General features: G+C 36.8%; 1 protein-coding gene across 1 annotated transcript in view; it reads left to right on the top strand.

Annotated features, from left to right (window-relative positions):
• The window catches only part of DCHS2 (dachsous cadherin-related 2), a 276,456-nt gene that overhangs the window by 221,598 nt on the left and 30,779 nt on the right, over positions 1-24,079 (top strand). Inside the window, exons 14-15 of the mRNA XM_032148516.2 lie at positions 13,309-13,422; positions 23,507-23,718. Coding sequence (XP_032004407.1) covers positions 13,309-13,422; positions 23,507-23,718 — 326 coding nt within the window. The remainder of the gene's footprint in view (positions 1-13,308; positions 13,423-23,506; positions 23,719-24,079) is intronic.

Raw genomic sequence — 24,079 nt, 5'->3', positions numbered from 1 at the left:
TTCTCTCCTTTTCAATTTCTTGAAAGAGTTTAAGAAGAATTGACATTAATTCTTTAAATGTTTCTTAGAATTCTCCAGTGATGCCATCTGGTCCTGGAGTTTTCTTTGTTGAGAGGTTTTGATTATTGACTCAATCACCTTACTAATTACAGGTTTCTTGAGATTTCCTATTTATTCATGATTCAGTCTTGGTAGGTTATATATTTCCAGAAATTTATCCATTTCATCTAGGTATCTAATTTGTTGCTGTATCATTGTTCAAATTACTCTCTTATGATCCCTTTGGATTTCTGTGGCATTGGTTTTAATGTCTCCTCTTTAATTAAGGATTCATTTTTTTCTCTCTCTTTCTCTGTCTGTGTCTCATTAGTGTAGCTAAGGCTTTGCCAATTTTATTAACCTTTTCAAAAAAATAACTTAGTTCCATTGTTTTTTCTATTGTTTTCTCTATTGTTTTCCTATAATTTCATTTATTTCTGCTTTAGTATTTATTATTTCCTTCCTTCTACTAACTTTGGGTTAAGTTTGCTCTTTCTCTGGTTCCTTGTGTTGTAATGTTAGATTGTCAATTTGAGATCTTTCTTCTTTTTTAATGTAAGTGTTTACCACTATTAACTTTCCTCTTAGTATTACTATCATTGCATCCCATAATTTTTGGTATGTTTTGTTTCTGTTTTTATCTCAATATATTTTCTAAATTTTCTTTTGATTTCCCTTTGATGTATCAGTAGTTCAAGAATGTGTTGTTTAATTTCCATGTACTTGAGAATTTACTAGTTTTCCTTTTGCTAATGATTTTGAGTTTCATTCCATTGTGGTTGAATGGACTTTTTATTATTACATAATGTTCTTATTTACATCTTGTGATAGTTTTTAACTTAAAGGCAATTTTTCCTGATAAAAGTATGGCCAACCCTATACTCTTTTGGATAGCATTTGTACGGAATATTTTTATCCTTTCATTTTCAGCTTATTTGTGTGTTCTTCTATATAAAGTGAATCTCTAATAGACAGCATATAGCTGAATCTTATTTTTCATTTGTTTATTTTCTTCTCTTGTTACCTTCCTTTGTGTTTTGTTAATTTTTTGTAGCAACATACCTTGCTTTTTTTAAATTTCCTTTTGTGTTTCTTCTATACATGTTTTCTTTGTGGTTACTATGGAGACTATATAAAATATCATATTAATAACAATTTATAACAGCTCTAGCTCAATTACATACAAAAAACTGCTCCTTTACATCCCCAACACATTATATATTATCAGTGTTACAGATTACATCTTTTATATTTCATATCCATTAACCTAGTTAGTAGTTATGCTTTTATTCTTTTATCTTTTAAATTCTAAACCAGAATAAAAGTGATTTTTTCATCACTATTGCCATATTATATTTACCTTTACAAGTGCTGTATTTTTTTGTGTGTTTTCATTTGCTGTCTAGTGTCCTTTTGTTTCAACTTGAAGGACTCACTTTCTCATATCCTGTAAGGCAGGTTTAATAGGCTTGAAATCCCTCAACTTTTGTTTATCTAGGAAAGTCACCTCTCCTTCATTTATGAAGGACAGTTTTGGAAGACTTGGTATTCTTAGCTAGCAGTTTTCTTACTTTCAAGCCCTTTGAGTACATCATCCTACTCCCTTCTGATCTCTACTGTCTCTGCTGAGAAATCCACTTAAATCTTATGGGAGCTCCCTTGTTCAGGATGAGTCACTTTTTCTTTCTCTCTTTTTTTTTTTAAGATTTTCTCTTTATCTTTGACATATACAGTTGGATTTTAATGTGTTTTCATGTAGACTTCTTTGGATTTATCCTATGTATAGTCCTTTAAGTATCATGAATATGGATGTCTATTTTTTTCCTCAGATTTGGGGACTTTTTGGCCATTGTTTCTTCAAATAAGCTCTTTACCCATTTTCCTTTGTTTCCCTCTTCTCCTTCTGCAGCTTTCACAGTGAATATATTGATCCACTTGAGGATGTCCCATGAGTTCCTTAGGCTTTCTTCACTTTTCTTCATTATTTTATTGTTGTTGTTGTTCCTCTAACTTGATAATTCCAAATGATCTGTCTTGAAGTTCACTGATTCTTCTGTTTGATCAAGTCTTCTGTTAAATCCCTCTGGTGAATTTTCCAATTCAGTTGTTTTATTCTTCAGCTCCTTAATTACTGTTTTTTTTTTATTAGTTTCTATCTCTTTATTGATATTCTCACTTTGTTCATGCAGTTTTCCTTATTTCATTTGATTCTCTGTTTGTGTTCTCTTGTAGTGCATTGAGTTTCTGTGTAATTATTTTAAATTCTTTTTTTTGGCGGGGGTGGGGGGGAAGGAGTCTTGCTCTGTTGCCCAGGCTGGAGTGCAGTGGTATAATCTCGGCTCACTGTAGCCTCTGCCTCCTGGGTTCAAGCGATTCTCCTGCCTCAGCCTTCCGAGTAGCTAGGATTATAGGCGCCTGCTGCCATGCCCAACTAATTTTTTTTATTTTTGGTAGGGACAGCGTTATGCCATGTTGGCCAGGCTGGTCTTGAACTCCTGACCTCAGGAGTCCACCTGCCTTGGCCTCCCAAAGTGCTGGGATTATAGGCATGAACCACTGCACCCAGTCCTGAATTCTTTGTTAAGTAATTTATAGATCTGTTTCTTCAGGTTAGCACCTGGAGATTTGTTTTATTCCATTGATTCAGCCATTTTTTGTTTCTTCATATTCCTTATATTCTTTCTTTCTTTCTTTTTTTTTTTTTGGTGTGATTTGTGCATTTGAAAAAAATCACCACCTCTCTAGTTTTTATAGACTTGATTTGTGCAAAGGAAGATCTTCACCAATCAGCCTGGCTACAGATTCTGGGGGCCTCCTAAAGCTTTTCTGGAGATGAATCTTCACTGGGCTTGTGTACGTGACTAGTCAATTAGAGAGGTTTGCCAGTTTCTTTCCGAGGGGCTTTGTAATCTCTTGCTGTCTCTGGTGTCTATCTGAAGTACTTCACATTCTCTGGCACTGCGGTAAGCTTTTGTTCTCAGCAACCCTCAAGCATCCAAAGTATGCTGGCTCCCCATCAGTATTCTGAGCCAAGTTAACACAGAAACCATCTCCACAGGTAGCCCCCTCAAAAGCTATAAAGTTGGATGTATATTCTACCCTTCTCTTTCCATCCCAGTGGAGAAGCCCCAAGTTGTGTGTTTATTCTTAAGAATGGCAGTAAGAAAAGAAACAGCTTTGCCAATAAAAGAAACAATTTTGCTGACAGCCTTTTCTCATGGGTTAGAATGGTTATTATATGCCCAATTACAAAAGAAAACATAGTGACTGCTTGCATAGAAAGAATAAAGATGAGTACAGAACTGCAAAGAAGAGTTATACATGGCCTCTCTCATAAAGGAACAATCCTATTTTTATTGCAAATCAAATTTTCATAACATTTTCATAATATCAAATGGAATTGTAGCACAAAAGAAAAGAATTTCACTAGCACTGTTGCTAGCTTGGGGGAATGTCCACTGGGGATTAAATGCAATGTCTACAATCTGACTGTTCTTGGTTTTGAGCTTGCCTGGTGTCCCATGATTTCTTAACTGGTTTTGCAGTTCTCATGAAGGCTTTTTGGAACATATGTTCTTGTTAAGTCAGTGCCTTTGTGCAGCAAGGTCTTGGGTTTCCCATTCTGCCATCTTGCTGATGTCACTCTAGACTTTTCTTAAGTAGTTGCAATATGTTTAGTTTCAATGGTTGGACACTTAAGTGATAACAGATAATTCAGAATCATCCACATGTTTGAAAATCTGTTTCTCTCAAGTCAGTCATCAATAAGAAAATGTTGGCATTGCTTAGGAATAACAAACATAAAACTCTAGAATTATTTACTCATGCACTTTTATGCATACAATGTTTTCGTAATTACCTAAATATTTTTATAATTATTGATTTTTACAGTCATATAGCATTAATTGTTATCTAATTATGCTTTTAAATTGCTGCTGTGAGTGGTCAGAGTTTTTTAACTCTATTTTTGTAAAGAAGAAAAAACCAAGAACATGAAATGTTTTATACTTTTTAAATACGGTGTCAGACTTGAAATAAAACTTATAAAAGCTTGAAAATGTAAAAGGTAAATTATTCTGTATGTTTCACTTAACTCATTCGAGTTGCAGGTACTGTGTTGGTTTTCATAGCTTACCCTTTCTACCTTGATAATGTGAAATGAATAGTAAGTTTCATCTATGTGACCAGAGATAGACTTTTATTTAAAATTTTCACAGTAAGCAGATGCCAAGAAGGATTCAAGTCCCTTTCGTTATTTTATCTTTTTTCAAGAGAATCTCCAATTTGGACTTTGTCAGAGGAAGAACATATAAAGCATTTGCAGCTTCTTGCTGACTTCAGTGTCTAGTTTGAAGTATTTTCATGGAATGAAATTCTTTTGTGCTACAATTCCATTTGATATTATGAAAATTTGATTTGCAATAAAAATAGGATTGTTCCTTTATGAGAGAGGCCATGTATAATTCTTCTTTGCAGTTCTGTCCTCATCTTTATTCTTTTCTATGCAAGCAGTCACTATGTTCTCTTGTAATTGGGCATATAATAAGCATTCTAACCCATGAAAAAAAGGCCGTCAGCAAAATTGTTTCTTTTGTTGGCGAAGCTGTTTCTTTTCTTACTGTCATCCTTAAGACTCATATGACAAGCCAGTTGAAATAAAATTTCCTGTGTTTAGGAAATAAATTGTACCCGGAAGCACAGAACTTTGAGCAGTGGGGATAAAACATATTGTACTACTGTAAAGGCATATTCCTACCAAAAATGCAAGACATTTTTATATTAACACTATGTCTCTCAAAATGCAATAAAATAAGCATCAGATTATAATGCAATTTGAAAGAGTTCTCAACATGTGTAGTAACTTGATTCCACCATGATTGATTATAATCCATTATTTTATCACTAAATGACTTCCTAAATGGCTTGAAAAGAATAACCATTTGGAAATCCTGATAAATGATTTTTAAACTTTGTTACAGTTTATGTTAAACATAATGTTTGTAAAGAGAGTAATATATTCAGTTGGGTTTTCTTGCTCTTTTTCCTTAACAAATTCTGTTTTATCCCTTTTTTTTAACTGAGTTTTCACTGAAGTTTCAGTTTTGCAGGCAATATCACACTTATTTGCTTTGATATTTACAGTGATCACTGCATTTTTGAGTGTTAGGCATTGAAAGGCTTCTAGGGAAAACTACTATTTGTTCCAGAGCCTTTTCCTTTTTCTGTTCTTTTCGGTAAAATCCTTTTACATATCCAGAAAAAAAAAATAATAATTTGGCTTGGTTTAGGGGTCATTTTTGTTGTTACCTCTAGCAAGATGGGTTTCAAGCTGGGGTCTCTGGGGCTTGTGTGTGAGGGTTCAATGAGATGGCTCAGCAAAGATCTTGAGTAGCTGGTTTTTTGGTTGTTTTGTTTTTTCTTTTTTTTATTTATTTTTATTTTTTTATTTTTTATTTTTTATTATTATACTTTAGGTTTTAGGGTACATGTGCACAATGTGCAGGTTTGTTACATATGTATCCATGTGCCATGTTGTTTTGCTGCACCCATTAACTCGTCATATAGCATTAGGTATATCTCCTAATGCTGTCCCTCCCCCCCCCCCACCCCACAACAGTCCCTGGAGTGTGATGTTCCCCTTCCTGTGTCCATGAGTTCTCATTGTTCAATTCCCACCTATGAGTGAGAACATGCAGTGTTTGGTTTTTTGTCCTTGCGATAGTTTACTGAGAATGATGTTTTCCAGTTTCATCCATGTCCCTACAAAGGACATGAACTCATCCTTTTTTCTGGCTGCATAGTATTCCATGGCGTATATGTGCCACATTTTTTTAATCCAGTCTATCATCGTTGGACATTTGGGTTGGTTCCAAGTCTTTGCTATTGTGAATAGTGCTGCAATAAACATACGTGTGCATGTGTCTTTATAGCAGCATGATTTATAGTCCTTTGGGTATATACCCAGTAATGGGATGGCTGGGTCAAATGGTATTTCTAGTTCTAGATCCCTGAGGAATCACCACACTGACTTCCACAATGGTTGAACTAGTTTACTGTCCCACCAACAGTGTAAAAGTGTTCCTATTTCTCCACATCCTCTCCAGCACCTGTTGTTTCCTGACTTTTTAATGATGGCCATTCTAACTGCTGTGAGATGGTATCTCACTGTGGTTTTGATTTGCATTTCTCTGATGGCCAGTGATGATGAGCATTTTTTCATGTGTTTTTTTGGCTGCATAAATGTCTTCTTTTGAGAAGTGTCTGTTCATGTCCTTTGCCCACTTTTTGATGGGGTTGTTTGTTATTTTCTTGTAAATTTGTTTGAGTTCATTGTAGATTCTGGATATTAGCCCTTTGTCAGATGAGTAGGTTGCAAAAATTTTCTCCCATTCTGTAGGTTGCCTGTTCACTCTGATTGTAGTTTCTTTTGCTGTGCAGAAGCTCTTTAGTTTAATGAGATCCCATTTGTCAATTTTGGCTTTTGTTGCCATTGCTTTTGGTGTTTTAGACATGAAGTCCTTGCCCACGCCTATGTCCTGAATGGTATTGCCTAGGTTTTCTTGTAGGATTGTAATGGTTTTAGGTCTAACATGTAAGTCTTTAATCCATCTTGAATTAATTTTTGTATAAGGTGTAAGGAAGGGATCCAGTTTCAGCTTTCTACATATGGCTAGCCAGTTTTCCCAGCACCATTTATTAAATAGGGAATCCTTTCCCCATTGCTTGTTTTTGTCAGGTTTGTCAAAGATCAGATAGTTGTAGATAGGTGGCCTTATTTCTGAGGGCTCTGTTCTGTTCCATTGATCTATGTCTCTGTTGTGGTACCAGTACCATGCTGTTTTGGTTACTGTAGCCTTGTAGTATAGTTGGAAGTCAGGTAGCGTGATGCCTCCAGCTTTGGTCTTTTGGCTTAGGATTGACTTGGTGATGCGGGCTCTTTTTTGGTTCCATGTGAACTTTAAAGTAGTTTTTTCCAATTCTGTGAAGAAAGTCATTGGTAGCTTGATGGGGATGGCATTGAATCTATAAATTACCTTGGGCAGTATGGCCATTTTCATGATATTGATTCTTCCAACCCATGAGCATGGAATGTTCTCCCATTTGTTTGTATCCTCTTTTATTTCATTGCGCACTGGTTTGTAGTTCTCCTTGAAGAGGTCCTTCACATCCCTTGTAAGTTGGATTCCTAGGTATTTTATTCTCTTTGAAGCAATTGTGAATGGGAGTTCACTCATGATTTGGCTCTCTGTTTGTCTGTGATTGGTGTACAAGAATGCTTGTGATTTTTGTACATTGATTTTGTATCCTGAGACTTTGCTGAAGTTGCTAATCAGCTTAAGGAGATTTTGGGCTGAGACAATGGGGTTTTCTAGATATACAATCATGTCATCTGCAAACAGGGACAATTTGACTTCCTCTTTTCCTAATTGAATACTCTTTATTTCCTTCTCCTGCCTGATTGCCCTGGCCAGAACTTCCAGCACTATGTTGAATAGGAGTGGTGAGAGAGGGCATCCCTGTCTTGTGCCAGTTTTCAAAGGGAATGCTCCCAGTTTTTGCCCATTCGGTATGATATTGGCTGTGGGTTTGTCATAGATAGCTCTTATTGTTTTGAGATACGTCCCATCAGTACCTAATTTATTGAGAGGTTTTAGCATGAAGGGTTGTTGAATTTTGTCGAAGGCCTTTTCTGCATCTATTGAGATAATCATGTGGTTTTTGTCTTTGGTTCTGTTTATATGCTGGATTACATTTATTGATTTGCATATGTTGAATCAACCTTGCATCCCAGGGATGAAGCCCACTTGATCATGGTGTAAAAGCTTTTTGATGTGCTGCTGAATTCGGTTTGCCAGTATTTTATTGAGGATTTTTGCATCAATATTCATCAAGGATATTGGTCTGAAATTCTCTTTTTTGGTTATGTCTCTGCCAGGCTTTGGTATCAGGATGATGCTGGCCTCATAAAATGTGTTAGGGAGGATTCCCTCTTTTTCTATTGATTGGAATAGTTTCAGAAGGAATGGTACCAGTTCCTCCTTGTACCTCTGGTAGAATTCGGCTGTGAATCCATCAGGTCCTGGACTCTTTTTGGTTGGTAAGCTATTGATTATTGCCACAATTTCAGAACCTGTTATTGGTCTATTCAGAGATTCAACTTCTTCCTGGTTTAGTATTGGGAGTGTGTATTTGTCGAGGAATTTATCCATTTCTTCTAGATTTTCTAGTTTATTTGCATAGAGGTGTTTGCAGTATTCTCTGATGGTAGATTGTATTTCTGTGGGATCAGTGGTGATATCCCCTTTTTCATTTTTTATTGCATCTATTTGATTCTTCTCTCTTCTTTATTCGTCTTGCTAGCGCAAATCTCACTATCAGATGTGGTATTATAGCAGTGAGTTATTTGAAAAAAAAATTAGTTAAAAAAAATTGCTGTTGGCTTACAGTGATCCTGTAGGCAGAGACCAGGATTTTTCTAATCTCTCACAATAGAAAACGTCAATGTCCTTTCTCCTCTGCCTCCCTTTTTAACCTCCTTTCTTCCCGTACTCATTAAGCATCTACGACATACAAGGAAATAAACTTGATACACAAAATAACATGTTTTATTCTTGAAAAATTATACTGAGCAAAATATGCCAGATACTACGTGATACACAAGTATATGAAATTTTCAAAGCAAAACTAATATAGAGTTATAAAACATATACAATATAAATATATAGAAAATCTCATCTGCTGTCATGGAACTTAGTCCAATTTAAGCAGGCAGATGAGATCAGTCTTCAACTATGTTCAGTACAAATCCTTAGATGACAAATTAGTAGCACAATCTAAGTGCCAAAAGGGTTAGTAACAAAAGAGGAGAGATTTGTCTTCTCTATCAATCAGAGATGGTAAACAAGAAAACTCAGAACTGGAGTCAGACCAGAGCTGTGTTTTGTTCAACCAATATAGTGGGGTTTTCCCCATAAATTAAATTATTTTCCAGCACTTAGAAATTGAGAGATTTCAAATAAAAATATATAAAATTTTGAGCTTCTCTTGAAAAGCCCAGAATCTTCAGCATCCTGAAGCCTCCTTTCCCTGCTGACAGCAGTAGGCTGACTGTGACTGTCTGAGACATTTTCTGGCCTCCTCCACCATTTGACCCCTTCATTTGTTCCTGCTTCTTGCTTTTACCAAAATGCATATGGGATGATGAGCCCTGCTCTGTACTCATCTCTGACACCATGTCAGCTCCTGTTCCTTTTCAATGTTTCCTCTTACTTTCCTCTTGTGACTTGTTACCACTGTCTTATACATGGCCTCTGTTACTGTGCACCCAGCAGCAGGGTAGACTCCTATAGCCTTACCCCCTATCCATCTCTCCCCAGTCAGGACAGTGTGCATACTTTTACCAGTATGTGTAATCCTATGGGGCAGGATGACAGTAAGTGAAGAAGCAGAGTCATTGCAAGATTGGGAGTGTAAAATAGATGCCGTAAGTTACAGGCCTAATATCAGAGGACTAATGCCAGTAAAGGAACTATGAGGAAGCTTCTTTCATTTATTTTTTAGAATATATATATATATATATATATATATATATAATATTTTTTCTATATATACATATTTGTTTTTTTGTTTCAAGTTTTTATTTCGATAGGTTTTGGGGAAACAGATGGTCTTTTGTTACATGAATAAGTTATTTAGTGGTGATTTCTGAGATTTTGGTGCGCCCATCACCCAAACAGTGTATACAGTATCTATTGTGTAGTCTTTTATCCTTCACTTCCCCACCTTTTCCCCCAAGTCCCCAAAGTTCATTGTATCATTCTTATGCCTTTGCGTCCTCATAGCTTAGTTCCCACATGTGAATGAGAATATACAATGTTTGGTTTTCCATTCCTGAGTTACTTCACTTGGAATAATAGTCTCCAATTCCATTCAGGTTGCTGTGAATGCCATTATTTCATTCCTCTTTATGGCTAAGTAGTATTCCATGGTGTGTGTGTGTGTGTGTGTGTGTGTGTGTGTGTGTGTGTGTGTGTGTGTGTGTGTATCAGATTTTCTTAATCTACTCGATGATTGATGGGCATTTGGGCTCGTTCCATATTTTTGCAATTGTGAATTGTGCTGCCCTAAACATGCATACGCAGGTATCTTTTTTTGTATAATGGCTTCTTTCCCACTGGGTAGATATCCAGAAGTGGGATTGCTGGACCAAATGGTAGATCTACTTTTAGTTCTTTAAGGAATCTGCACACTGTTTTTCATAGTAGTTGTACTAGTTTACATTTTCACCAACAGCATAGAAGTGGAACTATGAGGAAGTTTCTGAGAAATGGTAGGTGAATAGTAAACAGGAGGCCAAGGACCAAAGATGGATTAAAAAGAGGGGGAAGTGGCCAATAAGCGCATGAAAAGATGCTCAATATCACCAGACACCAGATAAATAAAATTAAAACCACTGTAAGATACTACTACATATCCACTAAGATGGCTACAATTTAAAAGACTGATAATACCAGTCAATGTGGATGTATCAGTCCGTCCTCACACTGCTATAAAGATACTACCCGTGACTGGGTAACTTACAAAGGGAAGAGGTTTAATTGACTCACAGTTCTGCATGGCTGGGGAGGCCTCAGGAAACTTATAAACATGGTGGAAGGGGAAGAGGCATGTCTTACATGGCGGTAGGTGAGAGACAGCAAGCAAGAGCAGGGAAAACTGCCTTATAAAACCATCAGATCTCATGAGAACTCGCTCACTATCACGAGAATAGCATGGGGAAACTGCCCCCATGATCCCATCACCTCCCACCTGGTGCCTCCCTTGACACGTGAAGATTATGAGGATTACAATTTGAGATGAGATTTGGCTGGGGACACAAAGCCAAACCATATTAGTAGAGCAACTGCAATTCTCATATGTTGTTAGCAGAAATGTAAAATGATACAACTACTTTGGAAAAATAGTTTTGCATTTTCTTATAAAGTTAAATGTGTACTTACTATAGGTATTTACCCTTGATCAGTGAAAACATGGGTCCACACACACACTTGTGTATGAATGTTCATAGCAGTTTTTTTCATAATAGCCAAAAACTGGAAACAATTCAAATGCCCATCCCTAGGTAAATGAAAAATAAATTGTGATTTTCCATTTAATAGAATACTACTCTGCAATAACAATTGTATGAATTTTTATACATAAAATAACATGCTTGATTCTCAAAAAATGCTGAGCAAAAGAAATCCGGTATTGTGTAATTCACAAATGTATGAAATTTAAGAGGTAGAACTAATGTAGAGTTATAGAAAGCAGATCAGTGAGTTATTGGGTCCAAAAGTGAGAGAAAACTGAAATGGGCATAAGAAAGCATTTTGAGGTGTTGAATGTATTCTATGATGATGATACTGATCATAGAAAATATTCTATGCTTATGATACTGATTACACAGGTGTATATAGTTTTGAAGATTCATAGAACCGTATATTTAAAATATGTACAGATTATTGTATGTAAATTTCACGTAAATGAAATTGATTAAGTAAAAAAAAACTTTTACAAAACAAGGCAGGCAATCCTAGGAGGGTGACACATAGACAACTGAGAAAGATGAGCAGCAAAGGACATAAAATATTACAAGGACATCAAAGTACTAACATGGGGACCAAATGAATCCTTGGGACCCTTCCAGCTGCTGTAGATGACTTTTTCCCTAGAGCTTCCCATACAGACAGCTGCCCTACCCAGTTTGCCTTAAAGGCACTCAGCATCTTCTCTTAGTATATCAGTCTCCTCAGGAACTTTGCATTTCTTCATTGCTTCCTGTCACACAAAGTGAGGATCTGCTCATCCACTTATTTTTGTAAATATCTATTGAAACACAGCCACACTCCCTTGGTTATGCATTGTCTGTGACTACTTTCATGCTACAATAGCAGATTTGAGTATTTGCAACAGGACTATGTGACCTGTAAAGCCTAAAATAATTAATATCTGGCCCTTGACAGAAAAATTAGCTGATTCTTGACGTAAAGCCGTACTTATCTCCCTGGCTCTCAAGCTCTCCCATTCTCTTGCCTACCTCTCTTACCCTTCTTCACACTGTATTTATACTTCCTATTTAAATGTATTCCCCACTCCTGCTTTATTTGGTTCTAGATCTAATTACAAGTATTGTCTTCTTGCCTCTATCAGTCCTTGCTAATTCTTCTTTCATGTTGGCATTTAGTCTGTTCCCATAACTTAAAATGACTTCCTTCTCTTTTGTCTTTCCAATTCCTATACCTAACTGAATTTCTGTTTCTTGCTTAGAGTTATCTCTTTGAGCCTGCTCTATCTGAACAAATCTTGAATTAATTCATGTCTTGCAGTTAAGGTGTTGGTTACTCTCTAGTTGGGTTGCTTTTACCTACAGCTGTATCGGAAGCTGGTTGAGGGAATATTTCTTTTCTTTATGCTCCCATAGCCTCCTTTCCCACTCCCAAGCTCCAATGTTTTGGGGCAGTGTGTCAAATGTCTTTAATCTGTCCATGTCTTTCCATCTTCCATCCCACAGTCCTAGGTCATTGTCTTCTGCTTGGACTATTGCAGTATTATCTTAATTGGCCTCTCTGCTCCATTCTTACCCCTCTCTTCTCTGTTCTCACAGCATTTAGTACGATATTTTTAAAAAGCAAATCATATTTTACTCTACTCCTTAAAATGCTTCCATGACTTCCCTTTGCACTTACAATAAAATCTAACCCTTGCTTATCCTGCCATCTCCACCTTCTGCCTCTTCCCCTACTCGTTGTGCTTTACCCAACCAAGCCCTTTCCTAGCCCACAGCCTTTGTGGTGGTGGCTCTTTTTCCCAAAATCCTCTCCTTCCAGCTGTTTCTATGGCTTCTCATCCTTCACTGTCCCCAGACCTCTCTAAAGTCTGGTGCTTCCCCTGAAAAAGAAGTACCTTATATCAAGTAACCTTATTCCTCTCTTTCTAGGGGCCTGGCACAATTTAAACTTTTCTATGATTATGTATGTTTTAATGGTTTATTGTCTGTCTCCTTACACAAGTTAATAACCACCATGAGGACAGAGATCTTTTTTTATCTCGTTTGCTAGTATATCCTCAGCACCTAGCATGGGATCTGGCTCACTGAAGACAAGTTATTGTTGAATGAATGAACAAGTGAAAACATAGTAGGCAAATAATAAATAATCAGTATTTTCTCTTGTGTTTCCATGAAATTTTTTATCCTAATGGAGTTCTTTTTTTACCTAATTTTTACAGGTACTTCTATTGTGACTGTAAAAGCTTTTGCTCCTGACTCAATTCAGGACAGCCTGAAATATTCAATTTTTAGTGGAAATGAAGATGGAGTTCTTTCCCTGTGCTCTAAGTCAGGTAATCTTTCTCTACCCTATACTAGCTTTATTTTCTGCTCCATTTAATGTTATTTCTGCAAAATTTGCAAAGTAGAAATTATTAGAGCTAAATAATTTAAAAGGTAAGCAAGAAAGAATTTTTTAAGCTAGCCTATGAAAAATTATGGGAAATCAAGAACTATTTATTTGTATTCACTAAGAATTATATTCTTAATATTTCCAAATTAGACAATGTCTATCCTACCCTTCAAACTTTTGAAGATAAATTAGCTTCCACTTACAATTTACCCATGTATTTGGGAAAATTGGAGATCGAGTAGTGAGACCATTGGCACTGAGTCCGAATTCAAAAGAAGAACACATCTAGCTGTAAGGAATTTTCATCAGAGATTCTTGTAATTTGCTACTGAATGTCAACAACCCAACAAAAAAAAGAACAGCTGCGAAGGTTTCTATACAGTGGTAAAGAAATTACTTCCAAATACAGCATGTATTAAATTTAGCTTCAGTAAGACCATTACTGTTTTAAGTGAATACCAATTGATTATTTCAAACATACTTTTTTTTTCACTAACAACTCTGTAGTAGATACACATCTACTGCTTTGTTGTCAAACTTCAAAAAGAATATTTCTAATAATGTCTATGTTGCCATACAACTGCCTTATTTAATCTACACTACATACATCTGGGAAGAATTGAGAGAGGGTAATTCCTCAGGTAAATGTCCTGTCATCCAGGGTGGTGTTATGACTTTTTGGTCCACACAGCTTTGGTCAGCAACCTTTCTGAGGTAGCCTGCTAGAAGTCTTCATCTCTTCATCCCATTGTTGCATTAAAGGGTGGTGTAGGAAGCATGTTCACAAAAGGATCATTTGTGAACATCACTAGTTCTTAATTTTCTTGCAGTCCAGGTGTCTGAGGGTTCTGGGAAAGCAGCCCAGATTAAAATGCTGAGGAACAAAGAAGAGTAGCAGAGCTGGCATATTTTCCCAGGCTATCCAGACCCTCTGCCACTGTACTCCTAACATGGCCCAGACCTGGTCTTATTTCTTCTACAGTCCATCATTAAAATGCAGATAAAATCTTCCTAGGGTTAGTCCAAAGAGGTCATTCACAGGAACATCTTTTTTATTAGATACCTTATTTACATTGAGTTTTAAAATTTTGTTGTGAAATATCTGCCAGATGGTATGTTGAAATATATAAGACTGTTTAATGGACAATAGTAAAATAAAAACCCATACACATGCCACCCATCTCTGGAAATAGACATTAAGGTAGTCCCCCCTTATCCTTAGTTTCTCTTTCTCCAGGCTCAGTTACCTGTGGTCAACGAAAATGTTAAATGGGAAGCTCTAGAAATAAACAATTCATATGTTTTAAATTTCTCACTATTCTGAGTAGTGTGATGAAATCTCACATCATCCTACTCTGTCCCACCCAGAAGTAAATCCTCCTTTTGTCCAGGGTCTCCACACTGTACATGCTCCCTATGAGTCAGTAGCTGTCTCAATTCTCAGTTTCACTGTCACATATTGCAGTACTTATATTCATGTCACTCTTATGTAACTTAATAATGGCCCCAAAGCACAAGTGTAGTATTCTGGATTCTGGCAATTTGGATATGCCAAAGAGAAGTGGTAAAGTGTTATTCTTTTTTTTTTTTTGGAAGTGAAAGGTGAACGTTCTCAATTTAATAAGAAAAGAGAAAAGATTGTATGCTGAGGTTGCTAAGATCTATAGTAAGAATGAATATTTTACTTGTGAAATTGTGAAGAAAGAAAAAAAAATTTGTGCTAGTTTTGCTATGGCACCTCACGATGCAAAAGTCATGGCCACAGGGCATGGTAAATGCTTAGTTAAGAATGGAAAAGGCATAAATCTGGGGGTGGAAGACCTGAATAGAAAAATGTGTTCAATTTGACCGTAACATGTTGCACCAGAAAGCATTGAGCCCTCTATGAAGGCTTCAGCAAGGAATCCCCTGAAACGAGTGACTCTAAGCCATTTACTGCAAGTAAGAGATGGTTACACAGATTCGGAAGTAGGTTTGGACTGAAAAATACAAAAACTACTGGAGAGGCTGCATCTGCCAACAAAGAAGGTGCTGCCACATTTCTGAAAATGTTGAATAAGGAGAAAGGAAACCATCTAAAGCAAATCTCTAATTGCCGTAAAACTAGGCTTTTCGGGAAGAAGATGCCCAATGGAACCTACATTCATAAATGTACAAAGGAAGCACCAGGGCATAAAACATGGAGGGACAGATGAACTCTGGTGCTATGTGGCAACACTGCAGGACATATGATGAAATCAAGTGTAGTATACAAAGTGAAGAACCCGCATGCCCTCTAAAACAAAAAATTATCTGCCTATGTTCTGGCAACATAATAAGAAAGCATGGGTGACACACATCTTGTTTGTTTATGGAATGGTTCCACCAGTGCTTCATTCCAGAAGTTAAAAAAAAATACTTGGATGAGGAAAGGTTGGAATTCAAAGTTCTGTTAATATTAGACAATGCAACTGGCCATCTTGCTATGAAAATGAAAATGTTGAGGTTGTATTTTTACCTCCAAATAAAACCTCATTGCTTCAGCTCCTTGAGCAGGCATCATTTGGTTTGTCAAGGTCACACACCTGCCTGGTATTTGATTAGCCATTAATTGATGCAGATCATAATCTGGATGTAATGTAATGCTGGAAATCATTCACCGTTGCTGACGCAGTAACATTCATCAAAGCTGCCATGCATGAATTAAAACCAGAAACTGTAAATGCCTGCTGGAAGAACTTCTAGAGTGAAGTCATGAATGATTTTAATGGCTTCCTGGGGATTGATGGAAAAGTTAGGAAAATAATTCACACAGCAAGACAAGTTGGTGGAGAAGGGTTTGCCAACATGCTTGATGAAGAAGTAGAACATATCGAAGGCCATTGAGAATTGTTAATAAATGAGGAAGAACTTTTTGAGTCATCTACAGAGAAAGGGAAGACAAAGAAGAAACTAAAGCAGAACCAACAATGTAGACATTACTGAAATTTGCTCAAGTGTTTCAAATCACACAGATATGAAAAGACAAAATTATAGAATACAGTCCTCAGATAAAGTGCAGCATTGAAGTCACCCATATGATCACAGGATTATAACCTCTGTACCAACACTTTGATTAAAAACTGACAAGCTTGCTTTTTTTTTTTTTTTTTTTTTGAGACGGAGTCTTGCTCTGTTGCCCAGGCTGGAGTGCAGTGGCATGATCTCGGTTCTCTGCCACCTCCACCTCCTGGGTTCAAGCGATTCTCCGGCCTCAGCCTCCCAAGTAGCTAGGACTACAGGCGTGCGCCACCACACCCAGGTAATTTTTTGTAATTTTAGTAGAGACAGGGTTTCACTGTGTTAGCTAGGCTGGTCTCGATCTCCTGTCTTCGTGATCCGCCCACTTCACCCTCCCAAAGTTCTAGGATTACAGGCGAAGCTTTTATTACAATGATTTCCAAAAGGTTTTGGCAAAACAAACAAACAAAAAACCTGCAACTCTCAAGTACTCCCAACCATCAACATCATCTGCTCCTGATATCCAACCATCGACATCATCGTGGCTCGGTGATCCAGGACCACTTGAAGCAGATGATGATCCTCCTCCTGACATACCATCAGAAGTTCAGTAGTAGCCTACTGCTACGTCACAGTGCCCACGTCACTCACCTCACTTTACCTTATCATGTGGGCATTTTGTCATCTCAGATCATCACAAGAAGAAGAAGGATGAATACAGTACAATACGATATTTTGCAAGAGAGACCACATTCACGTAACTTTTATTACAGTATCATTGTTCAATTTTATTAGTTGTTGTTAATCTCTTACTGTGCCTAATTTAGAAATTAAACTTCTTCATAAGTATGCATATATAGAAGAAAGCATAGTATATATGGGGTTTTGTACCATCCACAGTTTCAAACATTCACTGGGGGTCTTAGAATATATCCCCCACAGGGAAGGGGGAACTACTGTAATAGAATTTTCGAATTTTCAAAAGCCTCTGTGTGCCCCTTCCTTTTTATATCTCTTTTTTTCCTTTCTCTTTTTTTTGTTGTTGTTCAGAAATATGTGTACATTGTGGAATATCTAAATTGAGCCAATTAACGTACACATCACTTTATGTCTCTCTTTGTCCCAGAGATAATAATTAGTAACTTGAATTTGTATCGATCACTGGCTTCTTTTTTTCTCATAAAGAAAGACCGGTTCTCACTATGTTGCCCAGGCTGGCCTCAAACTCCTGAACTCAAGCAATCTCCTTGCCTTGGCCTCCTGAAGTTCTGGGATTATAGGCATGAGCCACTGCACCCAACTGATCACTGACACTTTTGGTTATAATTTTTCCACTGCATTTGAATTTCTAAACAATATGTCATTTACTTTTACCTTGACTTAAGTATGATAATGGAATCATGCTACGTACTCTTCTATGACTTTATTCCTTTGCTCAACATTTTTACTATGACTTACAGTGCATAAACCATTACGTGTTAAAGAGAAATAGCAAAGAATGAAATGTACAGGCTTGTATGTCTCTTCTTAGATTTCTCCTAAGTACATTATACTTTTTCTCACTATGGTAAATGAAAAAAAATGCTTTTCCTGATGGTGCTGGTGTATGTATTTGAAACTGATTTTTGTGTTTTGATTTTTTGTCTGGCAAATTTGCAAACTAGAGACTGACATTTTTCTGTATATTTGACACATAAAATCGTATCTGAAAATGACCACTTCCCCCTGTCTGAAGTTATATAGTTATTATTTTTCTTATTTCAGTGGCTAGCCTAGTTATTTTAACATATATAAAGTCCAACATTAATCAATATTCTCTTCCTGAGTAATACAAGAGATTTACAATTATTGATCTCAAAGTGCTCCTATTTCAATTTACATGCTTTTGTGACCACAATTTTGGTTCTTTCAAATTAGGCATTATTAGTATTTTTCAGTTGATTTAGCTGCATCCTTGCTGATGTCTCTGCTAACCATTCTTTCTTACATCTCAGCCTTTCTTCTAGTATTATTTTTTTTCTGCTTGAACTATCTCCTTTAGTGAGGGTTTGTATAGTAAGCTCTCTCAGATTTAGGTTGTTAAAAAATGTAGTTATTTATTTAATCCATGCTTTTAAAATACTTTTGCTGGTCTTGTAATTCTAGATTCACAGTTATTTTGTCTCATAATAGTAAGATATTATTCTACTGGCTTCTGGCATCCCATTGTTGCATTAAGAAGCCAGCTGTTGATCTAAACGCAATTCATTTGTATCTTTTCTTGGAACTCCAATTAGACAAATGTTGGGCTATGTGACTCTCTGCTACATCTCTTTTTTATGTTTTTCATCTGTCTTTCTCTTCATTCTGGGGAATTGCATTTTTCATTTCCAGAAGTTCTGTTGAGTTCTTTTTCAACTCTTCTTTGTCTTTTGAAAAATAGCCTCTTGTTCCTTGCTCATATTTCCAAGGGTTTTTAATGTATTTAAACATATATAATAATTCTGTGTCCAACAATTCCTGCATCTGAAGTCTTTGATGTTTGGTTCTGTTGTCTATGGGTTTGCTTGCTGTCATTTATGGTGCCTTGTTTCTCTATGATTTTAGTGCTTGTAGACTATGAGCTACTCATTATTATCCTTGAAAGCTCTTTGACGATTCTTTGAAGCCTCAGTTGAATTTATGCCCTTAAAAGAGGATTTGCTTCCTTTTCTGCAATTCACCTGGAGAATCATCGGGGAGAAGCTAGTTTAAATTTAATTCCTAAGAGTTTTAAATATGTATAACTATGATAGTATAGCTACCATAAATTCAGGCTTAAACTAATACAGAAGATTTTTTTTCTCCCTTTCAATCAACACCAAGGTTTAAAAAAAAAAAGTCAAGCTTCTGGTGGTTTTTTGGCTAAAATCTTTTGGAAGAACATTGTAATTAGAAGTTGTAGTCTTTCTTTTTAACTCATCACTGTCGCTGCAGATTGTAATCGTTCTGTGATCATAGGGGTGACTTTGATGCTGCATTCCATCTGTGGATTGTATTCATGAGTTTGTTCTTTAATATCTACACAATTTGAAACACTTCAGCAAATTTCAGTTATGTCCACGTTGCTAATTCTACTTCAGTTTCACTTTTTTTTCAATAATGGCCACTGATCTGGAATATATGTAGCCTTTAGGTTTCCAGGTTTATGCTAGTTTTTCCTGTTAGCCCCTTCACCTTTTGTGGGTTCTCACCTTATTTTCCACACTCCATGCAACTATCAGAAATAAATAGTAAGATAGAAGGTTGTGGTAGAAATCTCTGGAACAAAAATGAGCTGTTAGTACTTACTAACCTCTCAGGATTTCTGTCTTCATTTCTGTTTTTTCCTCTATAGAATTCTTACAACTGTACCAACTTACTAATACATTGTAATACACACACATATATGTCTATGCACATATATGTATTATATATATAATTTATCATGCATTTTAGTTGTTTTTATCATGAAGATTGGTCAAGTATATAATTTACCACACTGCTATCAAGAAAGCCTTTTTAAAACTTTAATTATGATATTAAATGCATCTTTTATGCTACCTTTGACAAATTATCATTAAAATTGTATCTGATTGTATAGGTTTTCTGAATGTATGTATTTTAAACATACACCACTTAAAATGTGAGACTGATATGTATAATAAATCAATAATGTTTATCTCTAAGATTATAGTAACTTAATAAAAGTGTGAGAAAACCATTTTATTAGTAATTAGTTTAATAAGTTGTCATTAGACAGATCTCCGATGAGAACTGTGTTTTCCGTCAGTTTGTGCCAGTTTACCCTCTGTCCCATAGTCACAAACCAAGTTGGCTCTGTATTTAAACTTCATGCCACTTTAGTGTAAAAACATGTATTTCTCACTGTCTAAACCAGCAGCAATTTTAGAGCTTGGCTAAGGTTTTGTATGTAAGTAACAGCTGGCAGCATTCATTTTAGTATTTATTAGAGTGGCGCAAAACAAAACTGATCAAACTTTCAAAGACATTGTTTAAGTTTCAAAGACATTGTTTAAGTAGGAGAGGGTTTGAAAGCTACTGAATAACATAAATATTTATCACATTCTGCTTTGGTTTGTACAAATGCATGTACACAGTATATAACTGATGGAAGTAACCTGATTATGTTATCAAGCATGTAGCATTTGATGAATCTTAATCTCATTTGGATGTGTATTTCATAACTTTGTCAAAAGCTCTATAACATATGTATTTTTTAGAAGAAAATGTTACTGCCATTTTTTTCTCAAGTTATTACATACCTGGCACATTAACATATAAGCAAGAACATGAAGTTAGTATTTGTGAGGCTTCTTACTCGAAGGAAGGTGTTAGTTTCTGCGTATACCATTAGACAGAGTCCAGTAGTACTTTCCTCTCAATGATGACCGTACACGCTTGATGGCTTTGTGAAAACTACACATGTATTATCCAAGGAAAAATGTGGATCTAGTAGGTGTGCCAGCCTTGAATCATCCCACAGACTGGTTGTCTTTTCTACTTGCACGACTTTCACAGCATATGCCAGTTATTACCCCAAAAATAAAAACCATGCAAGGAAAGCATTAGAACCGTCGATCCATTCCAAGTGCAAAATTCCAATTATCAAAGCCTAAACACAAGACTTTTATTAAAAATCGACTTTGATCTGCACTGTAATTGGCACACTTTCTACTCAGTGACATGGGCAATTTAGTGTTGCATTTCTATTCTATTTTTCCTTTACAAACAGTAACAGAACATGATAGCCAGGCAAGTGCTCTGTGTGGTGGAGACAAGAGATCTGGATGAGAGCTGTGGACCCACCTCAGACTTGGGCTCTGGTGACATTTTGGGGTGTGGGAATCAGCCTTTGTTTCAGGGAGGTTTCTGAAGACCACCTAGTTTCATCGCCAGCGTACCAAAAGGCATCTTAATTATTCTCCAGCTGCCCAAAGTTAGAGCTACTCTAAATTTTCTGCCAGGAGTGTTGGTCACAACAGACTGTGGTTTGTGAAGTAATTTGGTTCTAGTACTAAATTGATAACTAAATTTGATGTCAAAAAAATGATACTGAGTTTATGAAATTTTAAATTTGGTAGTATAGTGAGTTAATATATAATATATTGTTTTTTTTTTCCTAACCGAGTATAAGCTACAAAATCTCCCCCAAAACACCCAATAACAAAGATAGAATATTTGAACAGGATATGCCTCCCACTAGAATTCAAGTGGGTGCCAGATGACCTAAAGCTTCTTGGACTAGGTTATCTGGGGAAGCTGATTCAGATAGAGCAATAAAAACTGCAGCTCCCAGGCCATAGTTCCAGAAACAGTACAGATTCTTTCACCAGAGGATCGAACTTCTAGTAGTTTATGGCTATTAAATGTTCTCTTTCTAAATTCAGAGTTCATGGAGATATTAAATCCATATGTGATGATGAGGCCAAACACGGGTAACACATCGTGGAATCTACATGTTACTACAAAGAGACATTCCAAATATGCATTATGTCACTTGCTCCTCACAGCCACTCTTTGAAGTCATTGTTAACATCTCATTTTATAGAAAAGGAGACTCAGCTTTATGTCAACTGCATAATTTATCCAGGTCACAAAGTTAGGAGGTGGTGGAGCCAGGTAATTGACCTAAATTAAATTTCTAGGCCTGGGATGTATGCCTGGTTTCAGGTTTCTCTAACTCCAAATTAGTGTTCATTCAGCAACTCTCTATTTGATGGACTTGCTGACAGTGAAAGCCAAGTAAATAAAAATAATACATTGAGTCGGAAATTTTGTTGTAAAGTGGAGGAAAAAACAGTAAAAACTAGACAAGGAAATTATGTTAACGGAGTAAGTTTCTTAATTTGCTGAGGGTGGGGGAAACTAGAGCATGGCATCACCCTACAAAATCTGCTTCCCTAACCTGGATCTGCCTTTTATATGAGGGCATAAAAGTATTACTGTGTGCCTTCTGGAGGCCAGACCCTGAGCTAGACATTGGAGATATGATGGTACGTAAGAGATGGTGTATGGAGCTTATAAACAAGAGGAATAATAGGACAAAAACATGTGAAGGTGAACAAAGTGATGATGCAGCTGCTGGGAAGTGCAGAGGCTTTGTAAGAGACTTTTGGGAGGCTGATGGTACAGGGATGGTGAACTGGAAAAATCCCTGAGGAAGGATAGCTGTGGGAGCCATTCCAGGCTGATGGAACCGCATGCGTGATGACTCTTTAATAAGCATTCAAGGAGCAGATGCATATTATGATCATGGAAGGGTTCCATGCAGAACAATGACAGCATCTTTTTTTTTTAATTAAATTCAGAATGAAAATTGGATTAGGGAGAGACCAGTTTTGTGGCTAATGCAGGGGACAAGGTGGGAAGTGCTTGTGGCTTGAAGGAAGGCAGCAGTAATGGGGCTGGAGTGAAGATATATTTGAAAGATAGACTTTCCAGACATGGCCAGAGGGTAAATATGGAGAGAGATAGCTCCCAGGTCTTGGTATTTCATAGTTTCTTTCTCTCTACATATTTGAACCTGCAAACATCTGCAAGATCCCAAATCTTTTCACAATGACCCCGGTTGGTGGGGAAAGGAGGCCTGCCAATGGGAGGCTTTTGTGGGACAGATGAGCTGTGAGCACATGAGGCAAAGATGCTTTGAGTCATTTTAAGAATAACTACGGCCAGGTGCTGTGGCTCACGCCTATAATCCGAGCACTTTCAGAGGCCAAGGCGGGTGAATCACAAGGTCAGGAGTTCGAGACCAGCCAACACGGTGAAACCCTGTCTCTACTAAAAATACAAAAAATTGGCTGGGCATGGTGGCAGGTGCCTGTAACTGCAACTACTCAGGAGGCTGAGGCAGGAGAATCGCTTGAACCCGGGAGGTAGAGGTTGCAGTGAGCTGAGATTTCACCACTGCACTCCAGTGCGGGTGACAGTGTGAGACTTTGTCTCAAAACTAAATAAATAAAATAAAAAATAAAAGAATAACTATAACATCATTTTCTTTTTTTTCTCCTTGGCAATAAAAATAGGACAACTCACTGTGAAAGAACCCAAGTTTCTTGATTTTGAAGTCAGAAATGAGGTACAACTCATCGTTTTAGCTGAAAGTAGTGGGCATAGAGCCTATTGCAAAGTAGCAGTCTTGATACAGGATGAGAATGATAATTCACCATGCTTTGAACAAAGCGTTTACCAAGCAGCAGTGTCTGAAGGCCAACTCTACAATGCTCATGTCATACAGGTAACAGAAATATATTTGTGTGTGTGTTTGTGTGTGTGAGAGACAGAGAGAGAGAGAGAGAATTATTATGAATCAATGTACATCAAAATTTCTAAGCCCTGTGGTCCAACAGTCTTTCCAGGGCATGTACATTTTATAGATGGGATGAAACCTTAGGTTAAAGAAAATCTGAAATTCTTGCACTGTCTCTTCCTCTTTATTTATTCAGTGCTCAGTTACTGACATCTGCTTTCTCCAGGAGCACTGTTGAGCACTAGAAGTATGCATTTATTAATAAAACAGAAGTATGCATTTAGTGTAATGAGTGAAAAGAGGAGACACAGCCTCCTCCTGGAGGAAAAGTGTAAGACTTCACAGAATA

Source organism: Hylobates moloch, unplaced genomic scaffold, assembly GCF_009828535.3.
Source record: "Hylobates moloch isolate HMO894 unplaced genomic scaffold, HMol_V3 SCAFFOLD_3, whole genome shotgun sequence".
NCBI classification, from domain to species: domain Eukaryota; kingdom Metazoa; phylum Chordata; class Mammalia; order Primates; family Hylobatidae; genus Hylobates; species Hylobates moloch.
Note: the sequence above shows the minus strand (reverse complement) of the source record. Positions and strands in the feature narration are given on the sequence as shown.